We start from the raw sequence: 14,519 nt of genomic DNA, 5'->3' as shown, positions 1-14,519 counted from the left end.
TGTGATCTGATGGTGAATTTGGGGTGACCCAATGCAAAGATCCTGAGGATCCATGTGGATCTGTGCTTTGTAACCACGTTTTTGCACCATTGCAGCCCCAGGCAACAGTGGGTGCGTGATTTTTTTGGTGCAGGCTGTAGCCATGGACATGCTATGTGATCTGATGGTGAATTTGGGGTGACCCAATGCAAAGATCCTGAGGATCCATGTGGATCTGTGCTTTGTAACCACGTTTTTGTACCATTGCAGCCCCAGGCAACAGTGGGTGCGTGATTTTTTTGGTGCAGGCTGTAGCCATGGACATGCTATGTGATCTGATGGTGAATTTGGGGTGACCCAATGCAAAGATCCTGAGGATCCATGTGGATCCATGCTTTGTAACCACGTTTTTGTACCATTGCAGCCCCAGGCAACAGTGGGTGCGTGATTTTTTTGGTGCAGGCTGTAGCCATGGACATGCTATGTGATCTGATGGTGAATTTGGGGTGACCCAATGCAAAGATCCTGAGGATCCATGTGGATCCGTGCTTTGTAACCATGTTTTTGCACCATTGCAGCCCTGTTTTTGCATCAGATCATTGCTATGTGATCTGATGGTGAATTTGGGGTGACTCAATGCAAAGATCCTGAGGATCCATGTGGATCCGTGATTGGAACCACGTTTTAAGTAGGGAGGGAAGGAAAAACATAGAAGCGACAAGGAGAGGGGTGTGCAGAGAAGCAGCTGGCTAAGAATGCAGGAGAGGGGTTTTACCGGAGGGAGGAAAGGAAGGCAAAAGTCCCCCCCCCTAAGCCAGCCAGCTCTCTCTCTCTCCCCCCCCCCAACCTGCATGTTGCCTTCGAGTCCCAGACGCACGGAGAGGAATTAGAAGGAAGGACGCTCTGCTTTCCACTCTGCTTGCCTGGAGGGGAGGGGTTTTCTCTGCTCTTTGTTCCGTTTGAGCAAACACAGTAAGGAAACAGAAGCGGGTGGGCAGTAAGACCCTGAGGCAGAATGCAGGAAAGCAGCAGCTTCCTCTTTCCTCCCTTCTCCGGACGATTTGATATTTGCCTGATTTATGCCTTCACTCGCGCTTGTCAGCTCCAGGGACCACACATTCGCTCAATAACACGCACAGACATTTCCCCTTACTTTTTAGGAGAAAAAATCTGCGTGTAATAGAGGGAAAAATACGGTAATTAGGCTTAGGGGTAGAATAAGAATATGTTGTTAATGAACACTAAGGATTAAAATTTTAATAAAGGAGAAAAAGTTAGTAAATGAAAGAAGTTAATATTATGAGAAATATGAATTTAGAGAACTGCTAAACAGGAGATATAATGAAATTCAGTTAGAGGGGATTCGAGGAAGTCAATTATCAATGAAATGAAATTAGGATTTGGAAGTAAAAAATTCTTTTTTGTATGTCTTTTCTATGTTGTTTTTGTGTATTGTAATGTTTTTCTTCCATTTTCTTTTTTTATGTGATAAATGTGAAAATCAATATTTTTTTTTGAAAAAAAAAAACCAAAACATTTCCGCCACCCTTAAGGCAAAAATATTTTATTTTACTCCAGCCTCTTAGAACAGAGTCTGGCTGCTTATGTGCCGGCGGGAATGATCTGATGTGCAAGAAGGTTCTGCTCGTCACTGAAACTTCTCCCGCAGTGGATTCTCTGATGTCTAGTGAGGCTGGATTCAAAAGCAAAGCTTGCCCAGCAGAGCGGACACTTGAATCTTTCGTCCCTTGCATGGACCCTCTGGTGCCGGCTGAGACTTGACTTGTAGCTGAAGCTTTTCCCGCAGTCCGCACACTCAAAAGCTTCTTCCCCTGCATGGATCGTCTGATGAAGAGCCAGATTCGAGCTCCGCCTGAAACTTTTCCCACAATTGACACACTTGTGTGGCTTCTTCCTGTGGTGGAGCCTCTGGTGCCGTGCAAAGTTCTGGCTGTGGTCGAAGCCCTTCCCGCGCTCATGGGGCTGTCCCCCCGTGTGGATCTTCTGGTGCGCAATGAGGCTCGTGCTCCAGCGGAACCTCTTCCCGCAATCCGGGCACTTGTAGGGCTCCTCTCCCGTGTGGATTCTCTGATGTCGGAGAAGGTTTGACTTGCGGCTGAAGCCTTTCCCGCAAACACCGCAGGTACTCTGCTGCTTCTCCGGCCGCGGTTTCTGATGGGCCGAGAGCTCGTAGAAGGCTCCAAACTGGCTTAGCTGGCCGGCTACGGGTCTCTGGTTCCACATCTCCGTTCGATTCGCCCCCTGGAGGACGTCTTCTCGGTTCTCAGTGTCAGCTTCCTCCTCTCCGCTCTTAATTCCTTCCGACCACACCTCACGCGATTCCCAGTTCTTCTCAGTCCCCCAAGCATCATCTGTTGGAATAAGAATAAAATGAGTATGTACAGGTGTGCGTGCACATATGTTCAGAGCCACAGAACTGTAGAGCTGGAAGGGACCCAATGGTCATCTAGTCCAACCCCCTATGATGCAGGAGTCACAGCTAAAGAACCCCTGGTCTCTCCTGGCAACAGCCATTCCAACCACCTATAGCAGAAGTCCCAGTAAAGGGAGAATGGATGCTAGGACCCTCGTACCTACGGGACCGCCTCTCCCGGTATGCCCCACGGAGGACCTTAAGGTCCATAAATAGCAACACCCTAGAGGTCCCGGGCCCTAAGGAAGTTAGATTAGCCTCAACCAAAGCCAGGGCCTTTTCAACACTGGCCCCGGTCTGGTGGAACACTCTGTCTCATGAGACCAGGGCCCTGCGGGATCTGATTTCTTTCCGCAGGGCCTGTAAGACAGAGTTGTTCCGCCTGGCCTTTGGCTTAGAGTCAGTTTGATTCCCTCGCCCTCTTTCTTTTTTCCTTTCTCCTCCTGTGATGGAACTCCTATTTGGGGACTTCCCTGGCTTTTTTCTGGCCCTGGCTTTTTTCTGGATAGTTGGCCTTGGTGAAGGCTTGACGTTTTTATCCCCCCAAAAATGTTTTTGATTTGAGTTTCCATTGAAATGAGGCTGCATTTTAATGTTTTAATGTTTTAAAGTTGTATTTTAATCTTCTTCTTTAAGTTGTATTTCAATCAATTGGTTGTTAGCCGCCCTGAGCCCTGTCTTGGCTGGGGAGGGCGGGGTATAAATAAAATGTATTATTATTATTTAAACTTACGGAATATGCAAAATGGTGAAACTAAGTGGAAGAATGAAAAAATCAAGCTAACAAACTTTTTTTTATTATAAAAGAATGGAAATGGTTAATTGAATATTTACAGATTAATTGTAAACAGATAAAACCATTAGCAGGATTATTGTAATAACCTGAAGTTTTATAAGCATATATATTTACAGTAGATAATTAAAGGAGCAAGTTAAATGAACTTGGATATGCAGAAGATATTTTTTAAAAAAATAATAATTAAGTAACCGAAGAAAGAGGGGGAAGGAAGTCCAATTTTGAAATGTTAAATTGATTGTAAAACTAATGAAATGTATAAATTTAAAAAATATAAATAAAAAACTAAAAAAAAAAGAGGAAGAGAAGAGAAAGGAATCCCGTTGGGTCAGCTGAGACACCAGCACTTATGGCCCCTTCCAGCTGGTCTTAAAAACAGCTTTGTAACTAAGTTGTGTGTTTCCGAGCACAATTCAAAGTGTTGGTGCTGACCTTTAAAGCCCTAAACGGCCTCGGTCCTGTATACCTGAAGGAGCGTCTCCACCCCCATCGTTCTGCCCAGACAATGAGGTCCAGCTCCGAGGGCCTTCTGGCGGTTCCCTCGCTGCGAGAAGCCAAGTTACAGGGAACCAGGCAGAGGGCCTTCTCGGTAGTGGCGCCCGCCCTGTGGAACGCCCTCCCATCAGATGTCAAAGCGATAAACATCTACCTGACATTCAGAAGACATCTGAAGGCAGCCCTGTTCAGGGAAGTTTTTAATATGTGACATTTTAGTGTATCTTTCATCTTTGTTGGAAGCCGCTCAGAGTGGCTGGGGAAACCCAGCCAGATGGGCGGGGTACAAATAATAAATTATTATTATTATTATTATTATTATTATTATTATTATTATTATCCTCTTCCCTCCTAAACCCTGTTCCTTTTGTGCCATGTCTTTCAGACTGTAAGCCTGAGGGCAAGGACTGCAATGTTAATGATCTATGTAAGTCACTCTGGCAACCTTTGTAATTATGCAGGAGTGCTTGGCTGCCTGTCCGTTTTTTCCATAGATTTGTAGAATCTTAAGAGTTGGAACTCCTGCCAAGATAGCAGTTCGAAAGCACGTCAAAGTGCAAGTAGATAAATAGGTACCGCTCCAGCGGGAAGGTAAACGGCGTTTCCGTGCGCTGCTCTGGTTCGCCAGAAGCGGCTTGGTCATGCTGGCCACATGACCCACAAGCTGTACGCCGGCTCCCTCGGCCAGTAAAGTGAGATGAGCACCGCAACCCCAGAGTCAGCCACAACTGGACCTAGAATCATAGAATCATAGAGTTGGAAGAGACCACAAGGGCCATCGAGTCCAACCCCCTGCCAAGCAGGAAACACCATCAGAGCACTCCTGACATATGGTTGTCAAGCCTCTGCTTAAAGACCTCCAAAGCAGAAGACTCCACCACACTCCTTGGCAGCAAATTCCACTGTCAAACAGCTCTTACTGTCAGGAAGTTCTTCCTAATGTTTAGGTGGAATCTTCTTTCCTGCAGTTTGGATCCATTGCTCCGTGTCCGCTTCTCTGGAGCAGCAGAAAACAACCTTTCTCCCTCCTCTATGTGACATCCTTTTATATATTTGAACATGGCTATCATATCACCCCTTAACCTCCTCTTCTCCAGGCTAAACATGCCCAGCTCCCTTAGCCATTCCTCATAAGGCATCGTTTCCAGGCCTTTGACCATTTTGGTTGCCCTCCTCTGGACACGTTCCACTTTGTCAGTGTCCTTCTTGAACTGTGGTGCCCAGAACTGGACACAGTACTCCAGGTGAGGTCTGACCAGAGCAGAATACAGTGGCACTATTACTTCCCTTGATCTAGATGCTATACTCCTATTGATGCAGCCCAGAATTGCATTGGCTTTTTTAGCTGCCGCGTCACACTGTTGGCTCATGTCAAGTTTGTGGTCAACCAAGACTCCTAGATCCTTTTCACATGTACTGCTCTCAAGCCAGGTGTCACCCATCTTGTATTTGTGCCTCTCATTTTTTTTGCCCAAGTGCAATACTTTACATTTCTCCCTGTTAAAATTCATCTGACCTAATGGTCAGGGGTCCCTTTAAGAGTTGGAAGGGACCCTGGGGGTCATTTAGTCCAACCCCCTGCAATGCAGGAATCTCAAATAGGAATCTCAATCTCCTCCCCCCCCCATCCCTCTTCCTTTTGTGCACTGTCTTTGAGATTCTCCCATTACAGATCTCTGTTAGCCACTCTGGGGAAGTGGCTGAAGAGAAAGGTAAATATCCTTCAGGTAAAGGAAATAAATGTTTGAAATACCACACTACAGATGCTGACCCAAAGAAATGGCATAATCTCCCCTCTCCTGTTTGATCTCCCCACGGAGGAGCCCCTGTCCAGACTCAGATGACGCCTGTTCCTCTTCATCATCAGGAAATTTCACCTGAAATAGTAGGCAGCGTTTTTAGTTTGTTTGCAAAGGTCTCTGCCAGCTAAGAGAACACAGTGTATGCTTCTTCACCGAATTTAAAAAAACTTGTTCTGCCACCTTTCAGGGCAGAGGCCACTCAGGAAAAAGACAATTCAAACCATTAAACCAGGCTTCCTCAACCTCGGCCCTCCAGTTGTTTTGAGACTACAATTCCCATCATCCCTGACCACTGGTCCTGCTAGCTAGGGATCATGGGAGTTGTAGGCCAAAAACATCTGGAGGGCCGAGGTTGACGAAGCCTGCGTTAAACAATTGATTTGTAGAAGTACATATTAGATACAAAAAATAAATAATACAAAGATAAATGTCTGGGCAGAGATTCAAGTAAGTTGTGTGTATAGAACAAGGTCCACTCACACAACAGGGCTTCCCCTGCCCCTCCCCCCAAGCCCAGTGTTGTGTACTGAGTTGAATAGGATCCAAATTGCAGCAGTCTGGTTGGTCCTAGAACAATGGGATTCAGAATGTAGCAGTCTGATTGGTCCTAGAATAATAGGATCCAGAATGCAGCAGTCTGATTGGTCCTAGAACAATAGGATCCAGAATGCAGCAGTCTGATTGGTCCTAGAACAATAGGATCCAGAATGCAGCAGTCTGATTGGTCCTAGAACAATAGGATCCAGAATGCAGCAGTCTGATTGGTCCACAAGAGCCACCCAATCCAATTCCAGGTGGAAGTGAATCCGCAACCTGATTGGCCTACAGGAGAATCCTGGAATTAGCCAATCACGTGGGGCCCATTGTGTAAATAATGTATATAAAGCAGACATTTCGGAGGACCTTCCATTCCTCCTCACTACTATGAGCTGAATAAAGAGCATGAAGTCCACACTCAACTCCAACTTGTAAGAGAACGGGAGGGGGGGGGAGTTCTGCTGTGTGAACAGACTTTGTTCCGTACATACACATCCCACTTAGCGCTAAGTTGAATTCCACCCTATATGTATAGCTTTTCATAGGATTGTAGAGTTGGAAGGGAACCCAAGGATCATCTAGTCCAACCCCCTGCAATGCCGGAATCTTTTGCCCAGGTGGGACTTGAACCCACGAACCTGATATCAACAATCTCATGCTCTACCAGCAGAGCTATCCCAAGCTGTTCAGGCCACAGGGCCCAGGTGAGCACGCCCTCCCTCACCTGTTCTTCCTCCGCCTCTCTTTGCCCCAGAAGGAGCTCCTCGGCCAGGGCCACTGCCTGGGAACAGGTCTCTGGGTCTCCTTCCCGGACCCAGCTCCGCATCTCCGGCGGCAGGACAGCCAGGAACTGCTCCAGGATCACCAGCTCCAGGATCTGCTCCTTGGTGTGCCTCTCCGGCTTCAGCCACCGGTGGCACAGGTACCAGAGGCGGCTGCAGACCTCGTGGGGGCCCTCGGCCTCCTGGTAGCGGAACCGGCGGAAGCGCTGGCGCTGGGCCTCCGCACCGAGCGCAGCTGGGGAGCCAGCCCCCTGCTCTGCCATAATCTGCCGGCCGATGGAACGATGGGGAAGAAAGATTTTGCCGCCACCCCACAGCACAGACTGTGGGTCGCCCCGGTCCGACCCGGGGAACCGCGAGGCCTTCAGGAACGCCTGCCACTGGGCTTCCCAGTGCCAAGACAACACCCCCTCGGTCGGTTCCTGCTTCATCTGTTCCAAGGTCCACCTCAGAAACTGCCCCATGGCACCCGCTTGGCTTTCTTCCTTGAGACGACGGGCGTGTGGTTCCTCGCTCTCAGGGGTCAAGCCCATTTGAAGCCACCGCTCTAACGCAGCTGGGAACTGAAGGCAGGAGGCTGAGGGTTCCCTGACTCCTGCTAGAGCCATTTCCGCTTGCAGGGATGATTCGAACGCAGCTCTTTCCCTCACTAGTGTGCGGTGGGGCAGAGGACAGATGAGAACGATGGGCCTGCCCTTGGCCTTCCACCCAGAGCTATTTTTCTAGAAAAAGAGGGGCCGGAGCTCACCGTGAACTTGGAAAGGGTTCACCCACATTCTAAGGCATGACTCTTGATCCCAGGGTCATGGGCTCGAGTTGGGTTGGACTAGATGACCCTTGGGGTCCTTTCCAACTCTACAATTCTATGAATTCTATGCAGTGGGGGGACGGGGACTCCTTGCTGATACAATTCAGAAAGAAGGGGTGCCTGCTACTCTCAGGAACTTCGGAAGCTGCCTTATACCGAGTTGGGCTACTGGCTTATTACTGTCAGCTCTGACTGGCAGTTTCAGGCAGGGAGTCTCTCTCTCCCAGCCCTGGCGATTGAACATGGGAATTTCCTGCATGCCAAGCAGCACATGCTCTACCCACTAGGCAGCACTTTCTGAACACGCAGCTCGTTCATTGCACCCCATGCACCAGCCTCCTGGCAATGCAAAAAATAAATCTCAGACAGGCAGCATTTTAGCTGCAAAGCCAGGCAGAAAATGCGTGGAAGGCTGTCCTCTGCCCCGCCCCACTCCTCCCCTCACATTTTTTCTTGCCTCGCTAGGAATTGAGCCGCGGCTGTTGATTTAACCATTAACCGGCCACCTACCTCTATATTGCCAGCACGGACTGGCAGCAGCTCCCTAGTTTTGCAGCCCTACCTAGAGATGCCGGGGATGCATGCAAAGCAGACGCTCTGCCACGGATCTATGGCCCTTGCTGCTCTCCTGCAGCAATTAAAACCATTGCAAAAACAGCTCACTGCTTGGGAGGCTGCTGGTCCTAAGGCAAATTGTTCTGTTAGCTTCTGGGTCCGGTCTTTGCTCCTTCAAAGGGTTAAATCCACCGAGCTCCGTTTCTTAGAGCGGCCCAGGAAATTTGGATGGGGGAAGTAAACAATGAGGACAACTTCCTGGGTCTAAGCCCCGCCCTCCTCCTGGCATTAGACTCCTGCAGAAGACAGACTGGTGGGTGATTTAAGCCATAAGCTGAAAGCTAGGATCATTCATAGTGGCGTGGTGGAAGGGAATTAATTCATGCAATGCAATGCAAAATAGGGAGGGGAAACCATTTAAAAAGAGTAACCGGGCTCAGATTCATTATACCAGAGCCAACCTTTCTCTAGATCCTTTGGGAAAATGTGAGGGTGCACATTTCTTCTTCTGTGTCTTGACAGGGGCTGCGGGCAGATGACACTCAAAATGGCACTTGCTCAAAAATCCCAGAGTGATCTGAGAGTGATTTCAATACTGCACTTGAAAAATTAGCACAAATTAAAACCAGGCGATTTTGAATAAATTTGAGTATACTGTCCTATCGTTAAAGGCAAAAATAAAAATAAAAAGTCACAGAGCGGCCACAGATCTAAAAATGTCAGTCACCTCTACTGCGTAGGAGGCAAACGATTCATCAGGAAGCTTCTTACTGATCTATAACCTATTTTATTTCTCTCCGACTTGAGTAGGGGAAATGGCCATGGAGGAACGGAGAACGAGGCTCATCTGCCCAAGTTTCAAGGTCCCGGGAATCAAAATGGAGAAGCTGGACTCGGCAGGCCCTGGCCAACGAGAGGGAGGAATCCCTCACGCCATTGAGGCCAAGAGTCTGAAGGAGTTCCTTTGGTGGGCTGCGCCTCAGCAGATGAAGCGGGAGCCGGAAGGAAGTTTTCCCATTTGCTGGGACGCCCAGTGGCAGGACTTCCTGAAGGCTGTGCAGTTCCCTCACTGTGGAGAGAGGGATCCACAGCTGGGGGAATCCACTCTGCAGGTGGACAACGGCAGGGCCTTGGTGGGCACTGCTGGGTGCAGCCCGTGGCTTCTGGAAGAGAGAGGGAGGTGGCTCTTGCCAAGGCCCAGCGGAAAAGCCCATCCGGCCTGCGTTCAAATGGCGTCCAGTGGCCAACGGGACGAGGTGGGTTTTGCCAGGACAGAGGCCAATCGCCAGCGGTTCAGGCGCTTCCTCTATGAGGAGGCCACAGGGCCGCAGGAGGCATGCGGGCGACTCCGGCAGCTGTGCCGTCTGTGGCTGGAGCCAGAGAGACGGTCCAAGGAGCAGGTCCTGGAGCTGGTGGTCCTGGAGCAGTTTCTGAGCATCCTCCCCCAGGAGATGCAGGGCTGGGTCCGCGGAGAGGAACCAGGGACCAGCTCCCAAGCAGCAGGCCTGGCGGAGGATTTCTTGAGGAGGCAGCTCAACACTGAGTGGCTGGAGCAACAGGTGAGGAGCCAGAGGATAAGCTTAATGTCCTCTTTCTTTCTTTCTTTCTTTCTTTCTTTCTTTTTAATTTTTATTAGATGTTACAAAAAAAGGAAAAGAAAAAAAGGACATAGAAACAATACATAGGTAAAGGTAAAGGCACCCCTGACCATTAGGTCCAGCCGTGGCTGACTGGGGTTGCGGCGCTCATCTCGCTTTACTGGCTGAGAAAGCAGGCGTACAGCTTCCGGGTCATGTGGCCAGCATGACTAAGCCACTTCTGGCGAACCAGAGCAGTGCATGGAAACGCCGTTTACCTTCCCGTTTACCTATTTATCTACTTGCACTTTTGATGTGCTTTTGAACTGCTAGGTTGGCAGGAGCAGGGACCGAGCAACGGGAGCTCACCCCGTCGCGGGGATTTGAATCACCAACCTTCCCATCGGCAAGTCCTAGACTCTGTGGTTTAACACACAGCGCCACCCATGTTCCTCTAAATTTTATTAGATGTTACCAAAAAAATGGAAAAGAAAAAAAGGAAATAGAAACAATACATAACCATACATAAAAACATTCATAATTTTCCAGAATGCAGACTAGAAAAGAAGAAAGACGAAAAATAAAAGAAAGAAAAGAAAAAAAGAATGAAGAGAAAAAATACTTTTCATAATAATTCCAAATTCATACTTCAAACATTACAATATATAAATGCTAGTTAAAATATTATAAAAGACTTCCACCACATTCACCACACGGCTCTTGGTTATCTAATTCACCTTTACATCTGTTTCTTCTTTCTTCAGTATGTTGTCTCTAACCGTTTGACAATTGTGAACAATAATCAGCAAAACCATTCCAGAAAAGAAGTTTGGTAATATTCTGCCAGAAAATATCGCTTAGCGTAAAATGACAGTATTTCTTCTTTTAAAACCCCCTCAAAACTTACTTGAATTTGATTTGCAGGAGGGATTGCAGAGCACAGTCATTGCGGCTAGTGGCCACTGATAGCTTTCTCCGCCATGAATCTGTCTAATTCTTTTTAAAGCCATCCAAGTTGGTGACTATTAATGTCTCCTGTGAGATTGAGTTCCGTAGCTTAAAGCAAATTGCTCTGCAAATAAGCACCGCGAAGATTGCACAGCCTGTCTTGCTGTTTACCCCCAACACCCATGTGAAAGAATATATGCTCTAGTTATCTCCTGCTTAGACTACTGCAATGCGCTCTACGTGGGGCTACCTTTGAAGGTGACCCAGAAACGACAACTAATCCAGAATGCGGCAGCCAGACTGGTGACTGGGAGCGGCCGCCGAGACCATATAACACCGGTCCTAAAAGATCTACATTGGCTCCCACTACGTTTCCAAGCACAATTCAAAGTGTTGGTGCTGACCTTTGAAGCCCTAAATGGCCTCGACCCACACAGAGGGCCTTCTCGGTGTTTTAAGTATGTTTTAAAGCAGGGTTGTAATTTTTTCTTGATTTTGCTGCTTTATCTTTTGTAAGCAGCATATGGATTTTATGAACTAAATAAGCAAAAGAGACCCTCTCTGCTCTTTCAGGAACTGGAGCCCTACAAGGAAGTCGTGGTGGACTTCCCTGAGAAAGAGGAGGTCCCGCCGTGCCTTGCGCAAAGAGGACGCCTCTTCGGGGAAGCCACGCAGGAGTATACCGAGGGCAGCATGCAACAAGGTCAGGCACTATTATTATTAATAATTTTATTTGTACCCAACCCATCTGACTGCATTGCCCCAGCCTATCTGGGTGGCTTCCACCATATACGGAAACATAATTAAACATCATACATTAAAAACTTCCCTACAGATGTCTTCTAATCTCCTTGACATCTGAGGGAGGATTTTCTACAGGATGGGTGCCACCACCGAGAAGGCCCTCTGCCTGGTTCCCTGCAACCTCACTTCTTGCAGGAAGGGAACTGCTGGAAGGCCCTCGGAGCTGGACCTCAGTGTCCGGGCTGAACGATGGGGGTGGAGACGCTCCTTCAGGTATAGTGGACCGAGGCCGTTTAGGGCTTTAAAGGTCAGCACCAATGGTTTGATTTGTGATCACATGGTGCTGATAACCCCAAATTTGGGGGTTCAATACCTATATGGGCCACCTGTGCGGTTGGAGATGCCCTGCTCTGCTTTAAACAGTAGCACGGAGTCTAACAGCACCTCTATAATATTGTTATAGATTTATAACCATAAGGACCTGGCATTTCATGGCAAATTGAGCTTGTCCAAAACAGGCAGCGCTCCACCTTCCAGTCTAGACAAACCAAACACCTCTGTCTTATACAGGAACATAGGAAGCTTCCTTATATTGAGTCAAATCATTGGTCCACCAAGCTTAGTACTGTATACACTGACTGGCAGCAGCTGGGGATGAGATTCCAGTAGGGGACCTTCCCAGCTATACCTGGAGATTCTGAGTATTGAATCTGGGACCTTATTTCACTGAGCTATGGTCCTACAGACTGTAACTGTGCCCCTGAAGGACCAGGAGCACAGCCTAGGAGTCATTTTGGACTCACAGTTGTCCATGGAGGCACAGGTCAATTCTGTGTCAAGGGCTGCTGTCTACAAGCTCCATCTGGTACGCAGGCTGAGACCCTACCTGCCCGCAGACTGTCTTGCCAGAGTGGTCAATGCTCAGGTTATCTCCTGCTTGGACTACTGCAATGCGCTCTATGTGGGGCTACCTTTGAAGGTGACCCGGAAACTACAATTAATCCAGAATGCAGCAGCTGGACTGGTGACTGGGAGTGGCCACCGAGACCACATAACACCGGTCCTGAAAGACCTACATTGGCTCCCAGTACGTTTCCGAGCACAATTCAAAGTGTTGGTGCTAACCTTTAAACACCTTCCAGTCCTTTTCTATCTTCTCTTTTGGGATCCTTCTGATTTCTCCCATTGTTTTGGATATATTGTAATACTCCAATAATTTGGTGTTTAAAGGATATTTGCAAAATCATATTGAAAAATCAGAACTCTTATTAGAAAAACTAAGTTCCGTTATAAATACTGAAATACTAAATAAGATGGATAACAATGTATAATGGAAAAAGAAGCAGAAAGTTGGTTTAAAAGTGTGTGAAAGAAAATAATAGAAGTGGAAAGACATTGCAATTGAGTAGATTAGAAGTCTTAACACAAGGGTGGGTGAGGGATGGTGATGGGAAAAGGAGGTATGTGTGGAATTGAGTGTGGGTATGTATGAATATTTTTAAGGACTGTATGAAATGTATGTTTGTTTGTATATTCGTAATATGTATGTACAGTGGTACCTCAGGTTACATACGCTTCAGGTTACAGACGCTTCAGGTTACAGACTCCGCTAACCCAGAAGTAGTGCCTCAGATTAAGAACTTTGCTTCAGGATGAGAACAGAAATCGTGCTTTGGCGGCGCAGTGGCAGCAGGAAGCCCCATTAGCTAAAGTGGTGCTTCAGGTTAAGAACAGTTTCAGGTTAAGAACAGACCTACAGAACGAATTAAGTACTTAACACAAGGTACCACTGAATTAATGTTGAATTATTTTAATAAAATAATACAATAAAAAAACCCAAAGTGTTGGTGCTGACCCTTAAATTATCATCATCATCATCATCATCACTAGGCTGAGTTTCAGTTTGTTTACTCCTGTCCAGTCTGTTACTCATTTCACCCTTTAAAAAATACGTTGCAGGTGTTGGCCCCGAAGACAAGCCAGAGAAGAATTGTGCAGAAAAGCAAAGGCAACCAGAACCCATTGAGAGCTCTTTGTGGGAAGCTGAAATCAACGCAGTGCAGATCCAGAGCCATGCGGGGGAATTCCTCGAAAGCAGAGGGAGAACCCGTGCAGGAGAGAAGCCGTACAAGTGCCCGGAGTGCGGGAAAAGCTTTCTATACGGGTCAGATCTCATCAAGCACGAGAGGACGCACACCGGGGAGAAGCCGTTCGCCTGCACAGACTGTGGGAAACGCTTCAATCAGAGCTCGCACCTCATCTCCCACGAAAGGGTCCACACGGGAGAGAAGCCCTACAAGTGTTTGGCGTGTGGAAAGAGCTTCGGTTGGCGATCGGACCTTGTAAGACATCAGAGAATCCACACAGGGGAGAAGCCCTACATTTGCCCCGATTGTGGGAGGAGCTTTAGCGCCAGCTCAGACCTTACTAGGCATCAGAAAACCCACACAGGAGACAAATCCTACAAATGTGGGGCCTGCGGGAGAACGTTTAGCGGGCGATTGCAGGTTGCTAGTCACCAGAGACTCTGCACCGGGGGGAATTGCTGAAACCAGGAAAAAGTCCATAGAAAAGAGCATTCTTGCGACTAGACAGTGAGCAGTCTTTTTTGTGTGACAAGTGGGGTATATTTCTTCAAGGAAGAGTCCACAGTAGCCTGTGGTTTGCTCTGTTTCCTAGCAAAATTTTGTACGTTGAATCAAGATTTCTGGTGCGCTTAATAAAAATGACTTTTTTTAAAAAAAGCTTTCTTTGCTGAAGTTTTCAACAGAACGATAACTTTCCACTGAAATCTTGGAAACCGTTGAAAGGACCTCTTTTAGAAGAGGGCAGGAACTTGAAACATCACCCACACAATGCTTTGTAATGTGTAAATTAAAGCTCAGTTGCTGCCATTTGTAGACTTATCTGTAGACCAACATTGGCTCCCAGCATGTTTCCAAGCACAATTCCAAGTTTTGGTGCTGACCTTGAAAGCCCTCAACAGCCTCGGCCCAGTATACCTGAAGGAGCGTCTCCACACCCATCATTCAGCCTGGACATGAGTCTGACCAAACTGCAGG

At 47.6% G+C, this 14,519-nt stretch overlaps 2 protein-coding genes across 2 annotated transcripts; one reads left to right on the top strand and one right to left on the bottom strand.

The window, feature by feature from the left end:
- Window positions 1-1,527: 1,527 nt before the first annotated feature.
- On the bottom strand, window positions 1,528-7,306 carry LOC128409269 (zinc finger protein 397-like). The gene is made up of 3 exons (XM_053379608.1): window positions 6,768-7,306; window positions 5,476-5,581; window positions 1,528-2,351 (listed from the first exon to the last, which is right to left on the bottom strand). Exons 1-3 carry the CDS (start codon window positions 7,287-7,289, stop codon window positions 1,582-1,584), a joined length of 1,398 nt encoding a protein of 465 aa, XP_053235583.1. The 5' UTR covers window positions 7,290-7,306; the 3' UTR covers window positions 1,528-1,581.
- Window positions 7,307-8,055: 749 nt separating this feature from the next.
- Window positions 8,056-14,190, top strand: LOC128409250 (zinc finger and SCAN domain-containing protein 16-like). The gene is made up of 4 exons (XM_053379574.1): window positions 8,056-8,501; window positions 8,999-9,747; window positions 11,287-11,416; window positions 13,417-14,190. The coding sequence occupies exons 1-4, from the start codon at window positions 8,417-8,419 to the stop codon at window positions 14,004-14,006; spliced, it is 1,554 nt and encodes a 517-aa protein (XP_053235549.1). The 5' UTR covers window positions 8,056-8,416; the 3' UTR covers window positions 14,007-14,190.
- The last annotated feature ends 329 nt before the right edge of the window (window positions 14,191-14,519 follow it).

The sequence above is a fragment of the Podarcis raffonei genome, chromosome 2 (genome assembly GCF_027172205.1).
Source record: "Podarcis raffonei isolate rPodRaf1 chromosome 2, rPodRaf1.pri, whole genome shotgun sequence".
NCBI classification, from domain to species: Eukaryota; Metazoa; Chordata; class Lepidosauria; order Squamata; family Lacertidae; genus Podarcis; species Podarcis raffonei.
This window is presented reverse-complemented; position numbering and strand designations above follow the sequence as displayed.

Coding starts and splice junctions, on each gene's coding strand:
- LOC128409250 (XM_053379574.1), top strand. CDS start 8,417: ATGGGGGAAGTAAACAATGAGGACAACTTCCTGGGTCTAAGCCCCGCC. Junction 8,502..8,998: donor CTCCTGCAGAAGACAGACTG/GTGGGTGATTTA, acceptor CGACTTGAGTAG/GGGAAATGGCCATGGAGGAA. Junction 11,417..13,416: donor CGAGGGCAGCATGCAACAAG/GTCAGGCACTAT, acceptor AATACGTTGCAG/GTGTTGGCCCCGAAGACAAG.
- LOC128409269 (XM_053379608.1), bottom strand. CDS start 7,289: ATGGGGCAGTTTCTGAGGTGGACCTTGGAACAGATGAAGCAGGAACCG. Junction 5,582..6,767: donor GAGAGGCGGAGGAAGAACAG/GTGAGGGAGGGC, acceptor CTACTATTTCAG/GTGAAATTTCCTGATGATGA. Junction 2,352..5,475: donor AGATTATGCCATTTCTTTGG/GTCAGCATCTGT, acceptor TTATTCCAACAG/ATGATGCTTGGGGGACTGAG.